This window comes from Mastigoproctus giganteus, chromosome 14 (genome assembly GCF_048544385.1).
Source record: "Mastigoproctus giganteus isolate SK-2022 chromosome 14, ASM4854438v1, whole genome shotgun sequence".
NCBI lineage: Eukaryota > Metazoa > Arthropoda > Arachnida > Uropygi > Thelyphonidae > Mastigoproctus > Mastigoproctus giganteus.
In genome coordinates this window covers 48,799,993-48,818,572 of record NC_143588.1, presented here as the reverse complement: position 1 = coordinate 48,818,572, position 18,580 = coordinate 48,799,993, and the positions used below count along the sequence as shown (strand labels likewise).

Here is an 18,580-nt window from a genome sequence, read left to right as displayed (position 1 = left end):
CTTATCTCACAGTAACTGCAGCTATTGAAGGTGAGTATGAATGATTGCAACATTCATTCATTTGTTGAATGTATCTGCATATGCTGAATAAATGCACTGAATCACATTTTTAAAGAATTAATATATTTAGGGTACAAAAAAAATTCAAAATAATTCGGTTGAATTTTTGTGATATTATACTGTCATAAAAGTTTGTACAACTAATTCACATACTTCATTGATATACATCAATAAAGAAATAGCAGTTGTTGGTTCTTAAAGGCTACTTGAAGTTGAAAGACAAATGTAGGCTTTCATTACAAACTTGCTAATTTAATTTCTTTTGAGGATAGCTTTATTAATTTTTAATGGTTAAGATTACAGTAAACCCCCGCTATTTGCGGGGGTTACGTTCCTGAGAAATATCGCGAATACTGAGTTATGGCTCCCATAGTAATAAAGGGGTTCCGTTCCAAAGTATGAAATATATAAGAAAAACTAGTCTAAAATTTTGTCTATATATGAATTATATGTACCTTCATAATATGACTGTGTACATAGACAGTACATAGTGAAATGCAAGCATGTGGTATCGAAATGAAAATAAGAAACAATTTAATATTAAATGTAATATGCCTTTGCTAGCAAAAAAAACTTATCCCGCCAGTACTATCACCAGTTTCGGTGAAGTGTTGATAAAGGAGTTTTGCCTTTTCACGAATGATGAGTGAACTTAACGGAATTTTATTTTGAGTTCGGTCTTCTATCCACAGGTTTAAAAAATTTTCCATTTTTTCTAATTTAACATTACGAGTTACGGAGCAAATTTTTGAAGCAATTAGCGCGTTTTCACGGACACTACGGCGGATTTTTTCTTCCGATTTTTTGATTGATTGTACCGTTGACTCATTGATTTTATGTTTTGCCACTAAGGAGACACTTTCACCATTAGAAATTTTATCTAATAACTCAATTTTATTCGCTAACGTCATCACCTTCTTTGATATTTTCACATTTCTCTTGTTATTCATAGCCATATTTTTGTAGGGGTTCGAAAGAACTTGTCCACAATAAAGTCACTTTCTTCCGTTGACACACTCGAAAAAGTCTGTTTTACACTGCCAAACGGTAGATTTATCATTTTTGTAAGCATATCAATTTATAAATTGATATGCTTACAATTTATATCAATTTATAAATTGATAAATTTATTCAATTTATAAGCATATAAATTAAAAGCAAACAACGAAACCTTCCATGACAAGCGCATAACACATATTGAACAAGGATTAGCGAGAAACATTCACGCTCGCAATTTTGTCACCCCTCTCCCCCCACCCACCCACCGAGGGCTGTTTTGACCGGAAAAGATAATTTTAGCCACGCCCATGTTTTTTTATGGCGGAAAATATTCACGGCGCTTTAAAATTCACTTTTTTTTTTTTTTAGGTTTCATTTTATATTAAATCGGCGATTGCGAATACAGATACTGCGAATAGCAGGGGTTTACTATATTTTTTCATTTACATAGTGCCATAAAGAATTTTTTTACTGTTAAACTAAACTTTTCCAATTAAAAAATAATGATGGAGATTGAAAGTGAAGATCGTACTGGTGTTATACTAAAATTTAAACTGCTGTAATTCTAATAGATATCTCTCTATACATTAAAATAGTTTTCCTCATATTTATTCAAGCCAGTGGGAGACGAGGGTGGGACAATTGCATCACTTATTCGAGCCAGTGGGAGAAGAGGGCAGAGCAACGTCACTACAAATGTGCAGGTAAATAATCACGTCTTCCATTGAAAGACAACTGCCTCCATAATGTTCACCAACCTCGTGCACGTGCTTCACTGTCTAATACATGACCAGGACCACGCCTGTCATCATTTGACATTCCATTGTAATGTCAGCTGATGAAGAGACCCGGTATAGTTTGTAAATATTTTAGTCCCGGTCTGTCTTTCGGATGCAACAGTATTATGGAACCCAAACCAAAAGGCCTTTTCCTACGTGACCTATCTAAACACAGGTATTTAATTACATAGTGATGTTTATTTGATCTTGAGAATGCTGCATGGTGGCGTAGCCAATGGGAGAAGAGGGATATGGGTCACATGTGGGCAGAGCAATTACGTCATTACAAATGCACAGGTAAATAATTACATTGGTCATTTCCTGATTAGATATCAATCAGTGCATTTCGACAGGTGAATCTTTTACATAGAAAAAATTCGACTTACTCCATCATGCTTGCTACATTTTATGTAGAAAAGCGTGCATGGGAGTTGGTGAGAAAGCCCCCTAGTAAAAATTAATGTTTTTCAGTTTTTGGCATAGAAAAACACACCAGGCATACCAGCTAGAAGATTAATTGGTTGCGAGCATAGGATGCTTTCTGAAACTTCATTATATCAATAAAATAGCATTTAAATGCATTCACAGCCATTATTTATAGTATATCTCTAATATTCTATAAAAAATAATTCTAGAAAAGTATCTGATGGGTGAGGCTATCATATAGGACAACAGTGACCCTACTGTGTATTAGGTTTTTCAAATTAAAATCTGTTTTGTAACTACCTGTGTGTGTTTGTCCAGTTACTTTTGTTATTTAGTGTACAATAGATTTTGTCATTGTAAATATTTTTGCAGGCAGTGTATATTAACTTGAATTGTCATGAAAGGGGGAGAGATTCTTTGTATTATACGTAAAGTATAAAATTTCACCTGGGGCACATTAGAGTTATGTATTAAATTTAGAATTAACTTTTGTATTTGAGATCTAAATATCACTTTATATATTAGGCATAATAAGTTGGAAAAAATATATATACAAAGTACGCTAAGAAAGGCCCAGGAATGATTTTAAAAGCAAGTTAAAATTTAACATGCAATTATTTAGCCTTTCCCTTTTTAAAGTAGTTGAAGAGCTATACATGATGTTCTCTTCTGCTGCAATTGAAAACATTTCTGGAACTTGTTTACTGGTATCAGTTTAAGTTCCATTGACACACACTGCTGGACTTCCTCTAAAGACCACAAAAAATGTCACTTTTAGTAAAGTTAGTAGTAATTAGTAGTTGCAAATGATACAAGGATGCAAGCTTCTACTGAATCAACAAAAAAAAACCACCTTATCTGTGCATCCCTTCTAACAGTTTGTCTAATTAATTCTTCCTTAATTTTATTGAAACTATTCACTTCCACAACACTAAATGAAATTTTGTTTCAGCAATAAATTAATTTGGCTGAAAGTATATTTTTGCACATCTATCACGAATAATCCTTTACCAACTTAAATTTGCCCCCTTATATGGGCGAGTTAGAATTAGGTTTACGCACTTAACAATCCACATAATTTGTGAATCTGATAAATGTGACATATGTGACAATGACAAATGTGCATATGTGACAGTGCCCCCCACTGTCACATATGCATAAATGACTTTCTTCCTCCACCACACTCCAGTGTTCAACGGTGCACAAGTCACTTGAAATTCTGTATGTTTCCTGCTACTTTGTTATCCACAGCTTTTGAGCACACACCTATTCCTTCAGGTATTCCTGTGCAAAAAAATCTAAGGGACTGAAGTCCACAGACATTGGAGGATATTCAAATGCACTTCCTGTGAACCTAGCCCTTGTTCATGAAATTCCCTGTCCAGATAGTCGCAGACAGCAATATGAAAATTTGTGAGGCATCCTATTTGGTTGATAAAACACCATTATCTGAAAACATGCTTCTGATAATGGGTACATTAACATTTTAAGAAACTCTCTTCAGTAACAGTGCCATTGAATCTGTAAAGTCCGTTAATTCCTTGAGAAGAGATCATCCACACGGTTATCTCTGGCAAGTTAACATCTTTCTGCAGGGTGAGATGAGGATTTTCATTGGTCCAGTATGCACAATTGTGATGATACAAATATCCATTTAGTTTGAATGTGGCTTTGTCTCAGCATACAGTTGAATCCTCAAAAAGCACAGATTCCACTGTTATGAATATCTCTCACAAAAGTCCATTTGTTGATCTGGAACATCTTGCAGCAACTGAGGATTAAAAGGCTTCAAATTTGTCCTTTAAGATTTTTATAACATTCGATTCATTTGTGGTTTTCATGAATACAGTCTTGCTGACATTCCCCGTAGAATGTCAGCAAGACTTTCTTGAATCAAGAATCTGTTATGCATGAACAAACATTTTGTTCATGTACTTTTGCCATATTGCCTGTTTATTTCTCTAATCAGTGCACAGCAACAAATGTAATATCCATGCTTCAGTTGTAATAAACAGTACATGGATGGGTTATGTGATATGTATGAAAGAGAGAAATGATAATTTCTTAATTTCTATTGGACTGATTTTAATGAAATTTGGGAACAAACCATTCTAAAAAGAACCAAGTATAAAAAATTCCACGAAATCCATCCGCTGAGAATTACATGCGGACAGAAGGACCAAGAAATAATAATTGCCAGATTTATCTTGGTCCAGTGTTAATTAAATTCTGAATGGTCCGACAAGCCTTTCTGAAACAGCAAAATGTAAAATTTTATGAAAATCCATCCACTCGGAATTGAGTTATTACTTGTGGATGGACAGACAGACATAGTGAAGATAATTAGCACTTGGTGCATATATGCGAATATACCGAATGACGATGCAATCAGCACTTAATTTACTCAATCCATTTAAAGTCTTACATACTTCGATAAGTCTGTTTCGCAGGTACCTAATTTTAAGGTGCTGCAGTTTTCAGAGTTAATTTTTTTGGTAAGAGTACTTCCTTTCCCCCATCTCCTGACTGATCTTGTTGCTCTTACCCATTCTAACAGATCCACATCCCCTTTAAAATGAGGCTTCCAGACCTGTGGATGGTACTCAGGATGTGGCCTAACCATGGTCTTATACAATGGGATAATCACCTTGTACATGCTGACAAAATTACTGTATACCACTGACAGAACCCCATTAGCTGTTCTAGCAGCCTTTCTGCACCACTCAGAGGCATTCACGTTGGACTACATTTTCCATCACCTTGAGTGTACTATCTTCCAATTGGTATTATAGTAATCCCATTCTGGGATTACTATGCAAAGTACTGCACATGGGTAGCATATTTGTGAATGTGAAATTTAACTTCTGCCCATCTGCCTAATTTTTCCAAATCTTATTACAGTAGCATGCCCTGATTACTGTCATTAACCCCACCTTCTCTACCTTTGTATCATCTGCAACGTTAGACAATAAGCTTGATATTCCTTCATTAATATTGTTAATAAATATTGAAAGCAGTAATGGACTGGACACTGCCCATTAATAAATGCACCCTGTCTTATGCCATCCAGCCAGTTCTTTATCATAGCAATAAATTGCCCTTAATGCCACACTTCTCCAATTAGTACAGCAGTTTTTCAAGTGGAACAGTGTCAAAAGCTTAACTGAAAATGATGTATGATGGTGTAGTAGTATTAGTAGCAGCAGCATGTGATGCAAGAAAGCAGTGTTATGAGCTTATGCAGCATCAGCCAAAAAAAAAAAAAAAAAATTCACACAACCGTTCCCTCTAAATATTTGTCCGGTTCCTCCTTAAATTTATTTAACCCGTAAACTTCCACAATGACAGATGGAAGTTTGTTTCAGCAATTAACCACCTGCTGGTAGAGGCAAATTTCTGCACATGTATTCTATATCTGTCTTTCCTTAATTTGAATTTATGCCCCCTTAGGTTCATAATCTGAACAAGTGGAAGAATCCCATCAGAATTTAGCGTGCTCAACCCATTCAAGGCCTTATACACCTCAATCAGATCACTGCGCAGATGCCTAGACTCCAGCCGTTGCAATTTGCAGAATTTAAGCCTCTCTTGGTAAGAGGATCCCTTCACTCCCCTCACCAATCTTGTTGCCCTTCTCTGTACCCACTCAAGAAAATCTACATCCTTCCTAAAATGAGGCCTCCAGACCTGTATGCAGTACTCAAGGTGTGCCCTTATACAGAGGGACAATCACCTCCTTTTCCCTGCTAGCAAAATTCCTATATTGACAAAACCCCATGACCTGCCTGTCTGCATTGCTCAGAAAACTTTATATCTGACTACACAATTACTCCCAGGTCTTTTTCATTTTCTACCACATTAAGTGTAGTACCACGCAGTTGGTACGTTTTTCTGGGGTTACTTCTACCCATATGCAGTACTTTGCATTTGTCAAGGTTAAACTTCGGTTGCCACTTCTCAGCCTATCTACCCAAATTTTCTAGATCCTGTTGCAGTAGCACACTGCCATTACTGTCATTAACAACCCTGCTAACCTTTGTATCATCTGTAAACTTTGACACTAAGCCTGATATACCTTCATCAATATCATTGATAAATATACAAAACAACAGTGGACCCAACACCGAACCCTGTGGGACTCCACTAATAACATTAGTCCACAAAGAGCAGCACCCGTTGATTTCCATCCTCTGTCTTCTCCCACTCAACCATCCTTTTATCCATTGTAGCAATTTACCCTTAATACCATTCTGCTCCAATTTGTACATTAGTCTTCCATGCGCAACAGTGTGAAAAGCTTTCCTGAAATCCAAGTATATGGTATCAAAATTATTTTTTGCATCCAGTTCCTTTGTAACCACATCATAATAACCAATCAAATTTGTCAGACAAGACTTTCCTTTAATAAACCCATGCTGTGTCTGAATTATTTCTGCAGTCTTGGCTAGGCGAGTCATTACGCCTATAACACACTCCTACTCTTATTTTTGCTTTCGCAGTGCTTATGTCACACTAAACTGACTGAACGGTGCACTGTTCATCGATATCAACTGGATGTACTTCTTTTGATTTTATGCTTTTCTTATTTAACAGCATAACACCTCCTATCCTATCTATCCTTTCTGTACACATTGTACTCTCCAAATTCCAATTCTGCATTCCTAATATCTGTGTGACACCACATCTCTGATATCCCACACTTCAAATTCATCAAATTTATTTACTATACTTCTAGCATTGATATACATGCACCTATTCTTATTCTTAGTTATCCTAACACATCCCATATACCCACCTGTTTCATGATGACTGCCATCAGTCCCTGAAACCCTCAGCACCCCTCGCTCCAGGCTGCTGCTTATTCTAATAGAAAGTAGTGCAAGAAACACCTTCACCTCTGCCTGCAGCTACTTTTAACCTTTTAGTCTGTGAATCCCCCCCCTCCAAGCTAGTAGTTTTCCGACCCACCTAACACTGCCCCGATAGCATCAGCAAATATTCTTGCACCATTTCTATTTAAGTGTATCCCATCCCTGTACAAGCAGTCTCTCCTGTTAACAAGCACAGACCATGCTGAAAAAAATTCTACCCCTTGAGCCTTGCACATTCCCTCCAGGGCCAAATTGGTTGACAAGGCTCTCATCGTGTACTCCCTCCTATCGTGTCTGAGCTGAATTGCAGACACTTTCAAATTTAACCCTAACTCGCAACGTTTTTTCAACATTGAACTGTACTTGTTAAGTAAATCTGCAGATCTCCTACTCTTAATGTCATTGGTGCCAACATGTACAACAATATCACCTTTTGTGCCCTTAAAAAATGATATATGCTTTACAATGTCATAACTTTTGCCCCTGGCAGACGTACCCTGGTCCTATTCCATCTATCCTTTTTACAAAATATATTCCCCGTCTCCCTGACAAATAGTCACGAACTGTAACTAACTCCTGTGGGACCAGCGCATTCTCCCTTGGAGATTGCTGCTGTGTTGCCTGATCCCCAGGAATGAGCTCTGGTGTTGAGTTGGGCAGCTGAGAGCTTGACGGGCCCCTCATTAATTTCTTTGAGAGCATCTAACTCTACACCTCTTGCTCTCATAGACGCCCATTAGAATGCTGAGTTGACGCCTAATTTCTAGAGACTCTGCACCTGGCACACACAAAGACATCCTCATTGGCTAGATCATGTTCTGTTCCAGAGAGTTTGGCAAACATTTCACAAGTTGCACATTTTTTAAGACTGGGGTGTGTTGGAGAATCGTGCCCCCCCCCCCCCCAGTTCTCCCCCGAGTCACAGCACTCCTGCCACTCTGTGCCCGATACTTTGCTGCTCTAGTCTGGGGCATGATGATATGTCATTATTTTTTGCATCCAGTTCATAGTAGCTAATTAGTTTGGTCAGACAAGCTCTCACCATAACAAATCTATACTTTTCTATAATGAACACTCTTATACCATGTGAATATAAATTTTTTTTATTGTACTGGTGGTTGGTGGAAAGAACTCTGGCACTATTGAACTTCCACATGTCTCTGCACTGGGAAGCATTCAATTTTGGATTTTTATATTCTTTAATTCTGTAACTAAGTGTTCTGTATGACTTCCCTATGTATGTACTCCCACAGTGGCAGTCTAATGTCTACCTTTCCATGAAATAGGGCCTTTGGAATTGTTGGGATAGTTAGACGGGTGATTTTGTATCCGTTTTATGAATGACGAACCCTTGAAGAAAGTGCTGATGCCATATTTCCTTGATTCTTTTTCTGTCTTTACACTAATGTTTGGCATATATGGTATGCAGATGGTGGGTCTTGAAGCTGTCATTTATTGTTTTCTTAATGATATGCAGAGGTTATCTGTTTCTTAGGGTTAGTCTGGTTATAGATTCTATTTCCTTTTGGAGGTTTTCATTATTGCATAACAGGTATGACATTAAGATGAAAGATTTCAACACTCCGATTTTAGTTGATTTAGGATGGCACAATTCAGTTTTTCAGTAAGCTGAATTGGATTATCAGTAGTTAGGACATTCATATAATGGGCCTATGTGTTAATTCCTTTCCTTTTAGCACAGAATTCTTTTTCTTAGCCAAAAACTTCTCACAATTTTCCTTGGCTTGCCTGACTCTTGTTAACTTTTTGCAGAATAATTTATAGTTATTGTAAGCTTCTGTGTTAAGTGATTAAAAAAGCAATAGGAAGAATTCCATCAGCATTGGGTTTACTGAATCCATTCAAAGCCTTAAACACCCAAATCAGATCTCTTTGCAGGTGTGTAGTCCCCAGATACTGTAGTTTGTAAAACTGAAGCGTTTTCCTTGTAGGTGCAACCTTTTGACCCCTTCACTAATCATGCTGCTTCTCTCTGCATTCATTCCAACAGATCCACATCCTTCCTAAAATGAGGTTTCCAGATCTGTATGCAGTACTTAAGATGGGGCCTAATCATCGCTTTATATAACAGGATAACCACCTTCTTATCCCTGCTGGCAGAATTCCTTTATGTCGTTGACAGAACTCTGAACTTCCCTGGCAACCTGTCTGCACTGCTCAGAGTTCTTCATATTCTGACTCTACTATTGTCCTCAGGTCTTTTCCATTTTCCACTACCCTGAGTATGGCACCACACAGTTCATATGTTAATGTGGGATTACTTTATAGCAGTAATACCAGATTAACCATATTGCAGTACATTGCATTTGTCACTATTAAACTTCAGTTGTCACATAATTTTTACATCAGCATACACTGATTATTGTCATTAACCACCCTGCCAACCTTCTATCATTTGCGTGCTTTGACATTAACCGTAATATACCTTCATCAGTATCATTCATCTAATAACTTTAATCTGAGAAGAGCAGTGCCCATTCATAGCAGTAAATTGCCCACAATGCTACTATTTGTACAAAAATTTCAAGTATCAAAAGATTTTCCAAAATATAAGTACAATCGGACCTCTATATCATGAAATCGATCATTCCCTTGAAAAAATTCATTGTAAAGAAATATGACCTTTTCAACAATGAAAAATACTGTAAATTCATAAATACAGTAAAAGGTGGGAATGAATAAATTTTGTAACATTTTAAAACAATTTATTAATGCATACATATTACGAAATGACTAATTAAGTAATATCCACAATTTATTAGTACACTTTTAAGAATTATGTCGTAAAATATTTGGTTATTTTTTGTTGTACACTGGATTCTACTGTACACCATTCATAAAAATGCTTGCATTTGTTTAAACTTTAAACACTCAGATATATTTTCTGTTACATTTTCTTCCGACTGGAGGCCTTGATGCAAAGTTTCAAATGCTACCAACAATTGTTTGGAAGGTTTAATATTGCCCTCATTTTCATCTAACTCATTGTCGGTATTGTCACTAGTTCTTTGAATGCTCTCCAAAATGTTGGAGTCACTTGGATATTCGGCTACTATGATATCATTATCAACTCCTAATTCGTCAAGAACAATTTCTCCACTGATCAAACCTCGCTTGGAACTCTTCCCAATATTGCTCAGTGTCTTCTAGTAGTTCATCCCTCTCATCTCTGTTAATTATCATTTTAGCAAAACCTGCATTTGCGAAACAATTCTTAATCATTGTTTCCGTGACATCTTGACTCCACACTTTCACCAACTCTGATATACACATCCTCAAATCTATAACAGAATCTATAGGTTGGTTGGTTTCTATTCTGTTTAATTTTTTTTTCAGTATGCACCTTCCATAGTGCATTTCAAATTCTTGATAATTGTCCATTGGCTGCAGTTAAGACGAATTTTTCAGGATGAAGAAAACAAACTTCACACATGTAAGTTTCGAAATTACCAAGTGAAAGTGGGCAGGGCAGCTGTCAACAATCAACGCGATTTTTCTGTTTTCTTTCATCATCTTTCTATTGAAATTTAAAATCCAATGCTCAAATATTTCGCTTGTCATTCAAAGTTTTTGTTGTAGTTCAAATCTAACGTCTTTACTCCTTTGAAACATCTGGGTTATTTCTTTTGCCTATTACCAAAAACTTCAGTTTTTCATTACCAGCCATATTTGCAACCAAGGGTGTAATTCTCTCCTTACTATTTTTACCATCTAAACATTTATCACCTTTAAAAGTCAGTGTCTTGTTTGGCAAACATTTAAAAAATAGACATGTTTCATCAAAGTTGAATATGTCTTTTAGCTCTTAGTCCTCCATATTGTTTTTTCAAAACTTTCTTTCCAACGGGTATAGTCTTCTTCTATTGCAACTCCACTTTCATCAGAAATAACTTTTTCGAGCAAGTCATGACACTCTTTAAATTTTTCCAGCCAACCAGAACTGGCTTGGAATGTTTTGTGCCCGAGAAAAGATGCATACTCCATAGCCTTTTCTTTTATTAATAGCCCTGATATCGGTACGTTTTGGTCTCAAATCAACTTCATCCACTTAAAAACTGCTTCATCTACATCTTTCCAAAGGCATAATTTTGCACACTTCCAACTGGGTCACATTTCCTCAAACAGTTTGAGAATCGAAACAGGGTTTTTCAGAATTGGCAGGTACATCAAATTTTAAATCGATTTATTTATTTTTTTTTTTTTTAACGCCGATATCTACACTTCCACTTTTTCACACCACACTCAAGGATTTCCTCTTAGACACTGTAAGGTTACTTTGCACAGCAATTAAAACAAAGCTGAAATTAGGGACCACTTGTAGGTACCATGTAAACAAAGATAGGTGAAAGTGTGGATGACTCATTTCTTCGAAACAACAGATGAATTTCTGAGATAAAGGAAAATCACTCTCTCCTAATTTTCTAATAGGATGCTTACAATAGGAAATAGGTTGACCAGAGGCATATGCCTTAATCTTTACCAATGGCGGTGGACAGCTGAGCTGTGGGAATTCTCGGCATAGTAGTGTATAAGTTGTATAGGTTTTACTTTTTAGCCATTGCTGACCCACTGCTGGGCAAAGGCCTCTGCCAAACTTTTCCATCTTTTTCTATCCTGTGCTGTGGTTGGCCAGTTTCCTCCTGCAGGGTTTTACAGGCACCATTAAATTGTAAAATGTTTTAGCTCTTAATTCATGGAATTAAAGCCTATTAAAAGCTAAAGGGATTAATTCTTAATCCTTTTAGCTCTTAATTTGTGCTTTCTACAGCGTCAGCTCTATTGCCTAAAGGTCAGAGGTGCGAACAATGCGTACCCAAGTCTCTCAAAATCAGTTTGTTGTATGGAAATTTTCTCTGTTATACGAAAACTATTTTCAATGTAATGACCAAGGGGAAATCGAAAAATTTCACTACATAGAACATTTCGCTATATGGAAGTTTGTTAAAGAGAGGTCCGACTGACTGTATATGATGTCAGAATTATTTTTGCATCTAGTTCCTTTATTTCTGCATCGTAATATTCAATCAGATCAGTTAGACTAGGTTGCTCCTTCACAAATCTGTGCTGTGACTGTAGTATAACTGCTTTGCTGTCTTCATGGCCCTGCAATACTTCTTTACCCAGTAACTATTGTTTTCCCTGGAACAGAATTCAAGCTAACAGGTCTTTACTTGCTCATGTCATTCTTTGATTCCTCTTTGTGAATTTGTGGATACATTTGCACATCTGCAGTCCAGTGGTACGCCCTTGATTACCAGGGTGTGCTCATAATTATTGCTAATGGTTTACTTACCTCCTTTGCTGCCTCCCTTAAATATAATTGAATAGAGTCCATTCTTCCCGGGTGCCATTTTTATATTTAATTTCAACAATTTCTCTTCCACTTTCCTTCTAGTTTCTTCACAAAATCATTTAGCTCCCTGTTAGAATGTGATACTTTGGGCATCCACATCCCTAAAAAATTTCTCTTGTAAATGTAGATGAAAAATACCTATTCAGTTTGTCAGCAAGGGGAGCAGGATCATCAGTTAACCCTTTCATATCCAGTGGAGTAGGATTCCTCCCCTAAGTTAATTACCCCCTGCAGTTTTATCTGTTGCGAGTCTCACAAATTCATCTGATGTCCATTAGCATTAGTAGAGGCATTTGATGCAAGAAAGCAAGCTTATGCAGCATCAGCCAAAAAAAAAAAAAAAAAAGTAACATAAATAAATAAAAATAACCACTTCCACTTCACCCCTCTGTTCGTTCGAAATACCTGTCCAGCTGAGCCTTAAACTTATTTAGGCTATCAACTTCCACGACAAGGGATGGAAGTCTGTTCCACCCACCAACCACCCGCTGGCTAAAGGCAAATTTCCGCACATCTATCCTACATCTGTCTTTCCTCAATTTGAATTTATGCCCTCTCGGGTGATTTTTCTGAGCTAGAGGAAGAATCCCATCAGCATTGAGCATGCTCAAACCATTCAAGGCTTTGTACACCTCTATCAGATCACCCCGCTGGTGCCTAGTTTCCAGACACTGTAATTTGCAAAACTTAAGCCTTTCTTCGTAAGAGAACCCCTTTGTCCCATTCACCAATCTAGTTGCCCTTCTCTGTACTCGTTCCAGCAGCTCTACATCCTTCCTGAAATGAGGCCTCCAGGCCTGTATACAGTACTCTAGGTGTGGCCTGACCATTGCCTTATACAAGGGAATAATCACCTCCTTATCCCTGCTAGAAAAATTCCTATATATCATTGACAATACACCATGAGCTACTCTTGCAGCTCGTCTGCACTGCTCAGAGAACTTCATATCTGCCTGCACCACCACCCCCAGGTCCCTTTCATTCTCTACCACTGTCAGTGTAGTACCACAGAGTTGATACGCTGCTCTGGGGTTGCTGTTTCCCATATGTAGTACTTTACATTTGTCAATGTTAAACTTCATTTGCCACCTCGAAGCCCATCTGCTCAACCTTTCCAAATCCTGTTGCAGCAGCATAGTGTCAGTAGTGTCCTTGACAACCCTGCCAACCTTCGTATCGTCTGCAAACTTGGACATTAAGCCTGATATACCATCATCAATATCATTTATAAATACAGAAAACAATAAAGGCCCCAATACTGAACCCTGAGGGACTCCACTAATAACATTAGTCCACGATGAGCAGTGTCCATTGATTACCACTCTCTGTCTTCTCCCCCTCAACCACCCCTTTATCCATAGCAGCAACTTGCCTCCAATGCCACACTGCTCCAATTTGTGCAGCAGTCTTCCATGTGCAACAGTATCAAAAGCCTTTCTAAGATCCAAGTATATAATATCAAAGTTATTCCCTGCATCCAGTTCTTTTGTGACTGCATCATAGTATCCAATCAAATTGGTCAGGCAAGACTTCCCCTTAACAAAACCATGCTGTGTCCTAGCTATAACTGAAGTCTTGTCTAGATGATCCTGCAGTGCTTCTTTCACCAGTGCCTCCATTAATTTTCCGGGAACAGAAGTTAAACTCACAGGTCTATAATTACTTGTGTCAGCCTTTGATCCCCCTTTGTGAATTGGGGTCACATTTGCACATCTCCAGTCAATGGGTACCTCCCCTGAGTCCAAGGAAGCTCTCATAATTATGGCCAAGGGTTTGCTTACCTCCTTTGCTGCCTCCTTTAATATAACTGGATAGATCCCATCCACCCCAGGTGCCTTTCTTGTGTTTATCTTCAACAATTTCTCCTCCACTTTGCTCTCAGTTATTACAAGATTCTCTAGCTTACTGCTAGAATTGAATACACCTCTGGCATTCCCCTCGCTGAATAACTCCTCATGTGTGAATGTCGATGCAAAATATTCATTTAGTTTGTTAGCTACCCGAGCAGGATCATCAACAGTTGACCCATCGATCTCAAGTGGACCAATCTGATTCATCCCCTTCCTTCTAGAGTTTACATAAGTAAAGAACTCTTTGCTGTTTTTCTTCGCATCCCTTGCCAAGGATCTCTCGTAATCTGCCTTCGCCTGCCTAACCTCCTTTGTAACTTGGTTACAGATCAACTTGTATCTATCATAGGCGTCCGTGTCACGTGTTAATTTGTATGTATCCCATGCATTTTTCTTCTCTGCCATATGCCTCATTAGTTCATCTGACAACCATTTAGGCCTAAACCTTGAACAATATTTCTTAGTTGGTATGTAAAGCCTAGTAGCTTCCACGATAAGTTCTTTGAATGCTTCCCATTTTGAATTTGCTGTTGGCAATATCATCAGTTGATCCCACTGTATAGAATTTAAATACTGTCTCAGTCCATTGTAGTCGCCTTTACGAAAGCAATACCCCTTCCCTTTACCCCTAATGGTAGTTACCTCTTTGAGTAACTCCCACTTCAGCACACTGTGATCACTGCCACCAAGTGGTTCATTTATCTGCAGATTCTTAATGCATGAAGAATCACTACTGATAATCAAATCAAGAGTATTACTCCCTCTAGTTGCCTCCCGAACATGCTGATGTAGAAAACAATCATCCAATAAATCCACAAAAGCCTTGCTACTGTGTGAGTGACCAGCCCCCAAATTCCAGTCAATATCTGGGAAATTAAAATCCCCCACTATAAGACTCTCTGATTTACTGGCCCACTCTATTTCTCCGAACAGTTTCTTATTATACTCATCAGAGTCATTAGGCCTATAGCACACTCCTACTCTCAATTTTGATCTCCCAATGCTTATGTCACACCAAACTGACTCGACACTGCACTGTCCAGCGATGTCGACTGGCTTCACTTCCTTGGATTTTATGTGTTTTTTAACTAATAGCATAACCCCTCCTCCCTTCCTATCCTGTCTATCCTTTCTGTAGACATTGTACTCCCCAAATTCCAGTTCTGCATTTCTTATATCTGTGTGACACCACGTCTCTGAAATCCCCACAATATCTGCCTTTGATGTTTTGAGCAATACCTCAAATTCATCAAATTTATTTACTAAACTCCTAGCATTGGTGTACACACAAGTATACATGCACCTGTTCTTTTTCTTAGCTACCCTAACACAACCCATGTGTTTACTTGTACCCCAACGATTCCCAGCAGTCTCTGAAATATCCTGCATCTTATTTTCCAGGCTGCGGCTCATTCCAATAGAAGCAGTGCAAGAATCACTTTCACCTCTGCCAGTGGCTACTGTTAATCTATTAGTCCTTGTATCCCCCCAATCTAGCAGTTTTCCGACCCACCTAACATTGCCTCGATAGCATCAGCAAACATTCTTGCACCCTTTCTATTTAAGTGTATCCCATCCCTGTAGAAGCAGTCTCTCCTGTTAACAAGTACAGACCAGGCTGAAAAAAATTCTACCCCTTGAGCCCTGCACAATCTTTCCAGGGCCGAATTGATTGACAGGGCTCTCATCATATACTCCCTCCTATCGTGTCTGGGCAGAATTGCAGACACTTTCAATTTCAACCCTAATTCACGGCTTTTTTTCATTTAGGGTTAAACTTTGACCAGTATCTCTTAGTTTGCATAAAGAGCTTATAGCTTCTGCAGTTATTTTCCTGAATGCTTTCCATTTAGAATTTGTTGTCATCATCAGTTGGATTCACTGAAGAGAGTTTAAGAAATGTCTAAGATTATTCTACTCACTTTTAGAAATGAAAATTCCTCCTGTTTAGCTTTTACTGGAAGTAGAATGAGTCAACTGCCATCTTAGTGAGTAGGATTCCCCCTCTAAAAGAATCATTTTATGCCCAGAAATTTCCTTGCTGTGCAAGCTGACATATTGGTATCATGAAACTCCTATTCCTTCAATCAGTTCAGGAACATGAATTTAGAGAACAGTTTCTTAGTGGTTGGTTCCTTTGTTTCTTTGGTTTAAAAAAAAAAAAAAAAAAAAATGAGCATGGTCCGTTTGCTTTTCAGTTTCATACTGAAATATCTGTGTGTCATCCCCTGTGTTCATTTTATTCAACAAAATTGGTTCAGCTTGAATTTTGGCTGAAAACATGATGCAAATGGTTGCTTTTTTTTTTTTTTTTTTGCTTTTTTTTTTTTTTTTTTTTTTTGACACAGTCTTTGCCTTGACAATCTTCATTTGTTTAGCATTTTCATCAGTTTTCTCAGTTATCAGATATCCAGTTTGAAAGTGTCATGGTCATTTTCTCCTCCTTGTGCAGTTGTTTAGTCTGCTTACTCATCCCCTTAATACTGACTTCTCCCTAAAAACTATGTAACAAATTTTAACTTTCAGTGGGAAATTTTTTTTCTGTTTAATCAAAAACTTCAGATTTATGCAACATTCCATAAATTTTTCAGACAGTTTTACATTTTTGAAGCGGAAACTATTTTATATATATTGGTAGGTTTGTTATGTTTGTTATTTGGTTTTTAGAAACATTAGCAACTAAGGCCATATTGCTCCGAGATATGCGGAGGTGGTGGTCATTCCCTGACCTTTCCGCATCCTCCGTATTTGGTGGTGACTGGCTCGAACCCCGGTCTAATCAAGAAGCGTGTGCTACGGAGGCACCTTATTGGTAGGCCGCCGTAGCCTAGTAGTCAGGCATGTGGGTGCCTAAATAGATGTGCCTTGAGTGACCGGGGTTCAAGCCCGTGACTATTGAATACAGTGCTGTTTTTTGTATTCAATCTATCATGCGAACTCCTCTGACTGTTTGGTTGTCCCAGAGTATAAACAGAAAATTTATTTATTTATTTATTTATTTATATTGAGAGAGACAGATAAAATAAATTAACAGAATGAATGGTTTATGCAGGCAGAAACAGAGTTCAATTGTTTAGGAAAGAAAACCTCTAACTTTGTTTTGTAATCTGGAATGACTAGATAGTACAAATTGTGTTGTAAATAATGAAATAAAAGAATGCTACTGCTTTGGTTCGAAAAAACGGCGAACAAAGCAGTAGCATTCTTTTATTTCATTATTTAAACAAATTTGTACCTATCTGCTCATTCAGATTACAAAACAAAGTTAGAGGTTTTCTTTCCTAAAAATTGAACTCTGTTTCTGCCTGCATAAACCATTCTTCTGTTAATTTATTTTATCTGTAGTTTTTGACTAACCCTGTGGCTTAGTATTAGTGTCTGTAACTTATTTAGCGATTTTTATGTGAAAAATTAATAACTTTAGATGTGTATTATAATTTGAAAACTAAAATTTCTGTAATTGAAACTTTTTGTTTGGAATGTCCATTGTTACTATCTTATTTGAATGTATGAACATTTGTTAGTTCTAGAATATCTCCTATCACAATTTGAAGCGTGCGTTGGAATAAAGAAAATGGATGCTCATAACAGTAAGTGCTTTAAAAGAAATTTTTAGCGAATGTGAAGTGAATTATTCATTTAAGTAACCCTTGTCTATACGGACATCAAAACACTCTACATTTTCAAAGTTAAACTTGCTGAATATAATTTTCTATCTTATGTTGGAACCGTAATTTCTTTATGCTATCATTATGGTCTTGTTCTCGTTGAAATTGCTAGTTTTAAAGTCATCCTATTTTGTTAAACTGATTTATTTTACTGACTAACCAGCATGGATATGTAATTTTTACATTAACTAAGTTTTGCTACATCTTTAGCACAAGTGCATGTAGAATTATACAACAGTATTGTAATCCTTATTTGCAAACATTTTTTGTGTATACTAAGAAAATGCAGTTTAATAAATTCACTTCAGATTCTTTTACATTACTTCATATATATAAAATGCTCTTGTATCAATTTTGATAACTGCTTTTTATTGAATCTAAAACCTTGTGGGAAAATAATAATTTTCTGTAACTTCAGTGTTCTTCCCATAAGCATTCATTGACACAAAGATCAGGCTTCACAAGTTAATCCTTTCGTATATCATTTACACGCCACAAGTTAATCATTTCGACAGGGACACCCCACCCCCAAAGGTAGCAGATATAGATGAAA

General features: G+C 37.3%; 1 protein-coding gene across 2 annotated transcripts in view; it reads left to right on the top strand.

Moving 5' to 3' along the window:
* Window positions 1–18,580, top strand: part of LOC150075125 (chromobox protein homolog 3-like) — a 158,804-nt gene that overhangs the window by 57,892 nt on the left and 82,332 nt on the right. For both annotated transcript variants that reach the window (XM_090389246.1, XM_090389248.1), the window contains one exon: window positions 17,884–17,949. In XM_090389246.1, coding sequence (XP_090245372.1) covers window positions 17,934–17,949 — 16 coding nt within the window. In that variant the 5' untranslated portion in view covers window positions 17,884–17,933. The remainder of the gene's footprint in view (window positions 1–17,883; window positions 17,950–18,580) is intronic.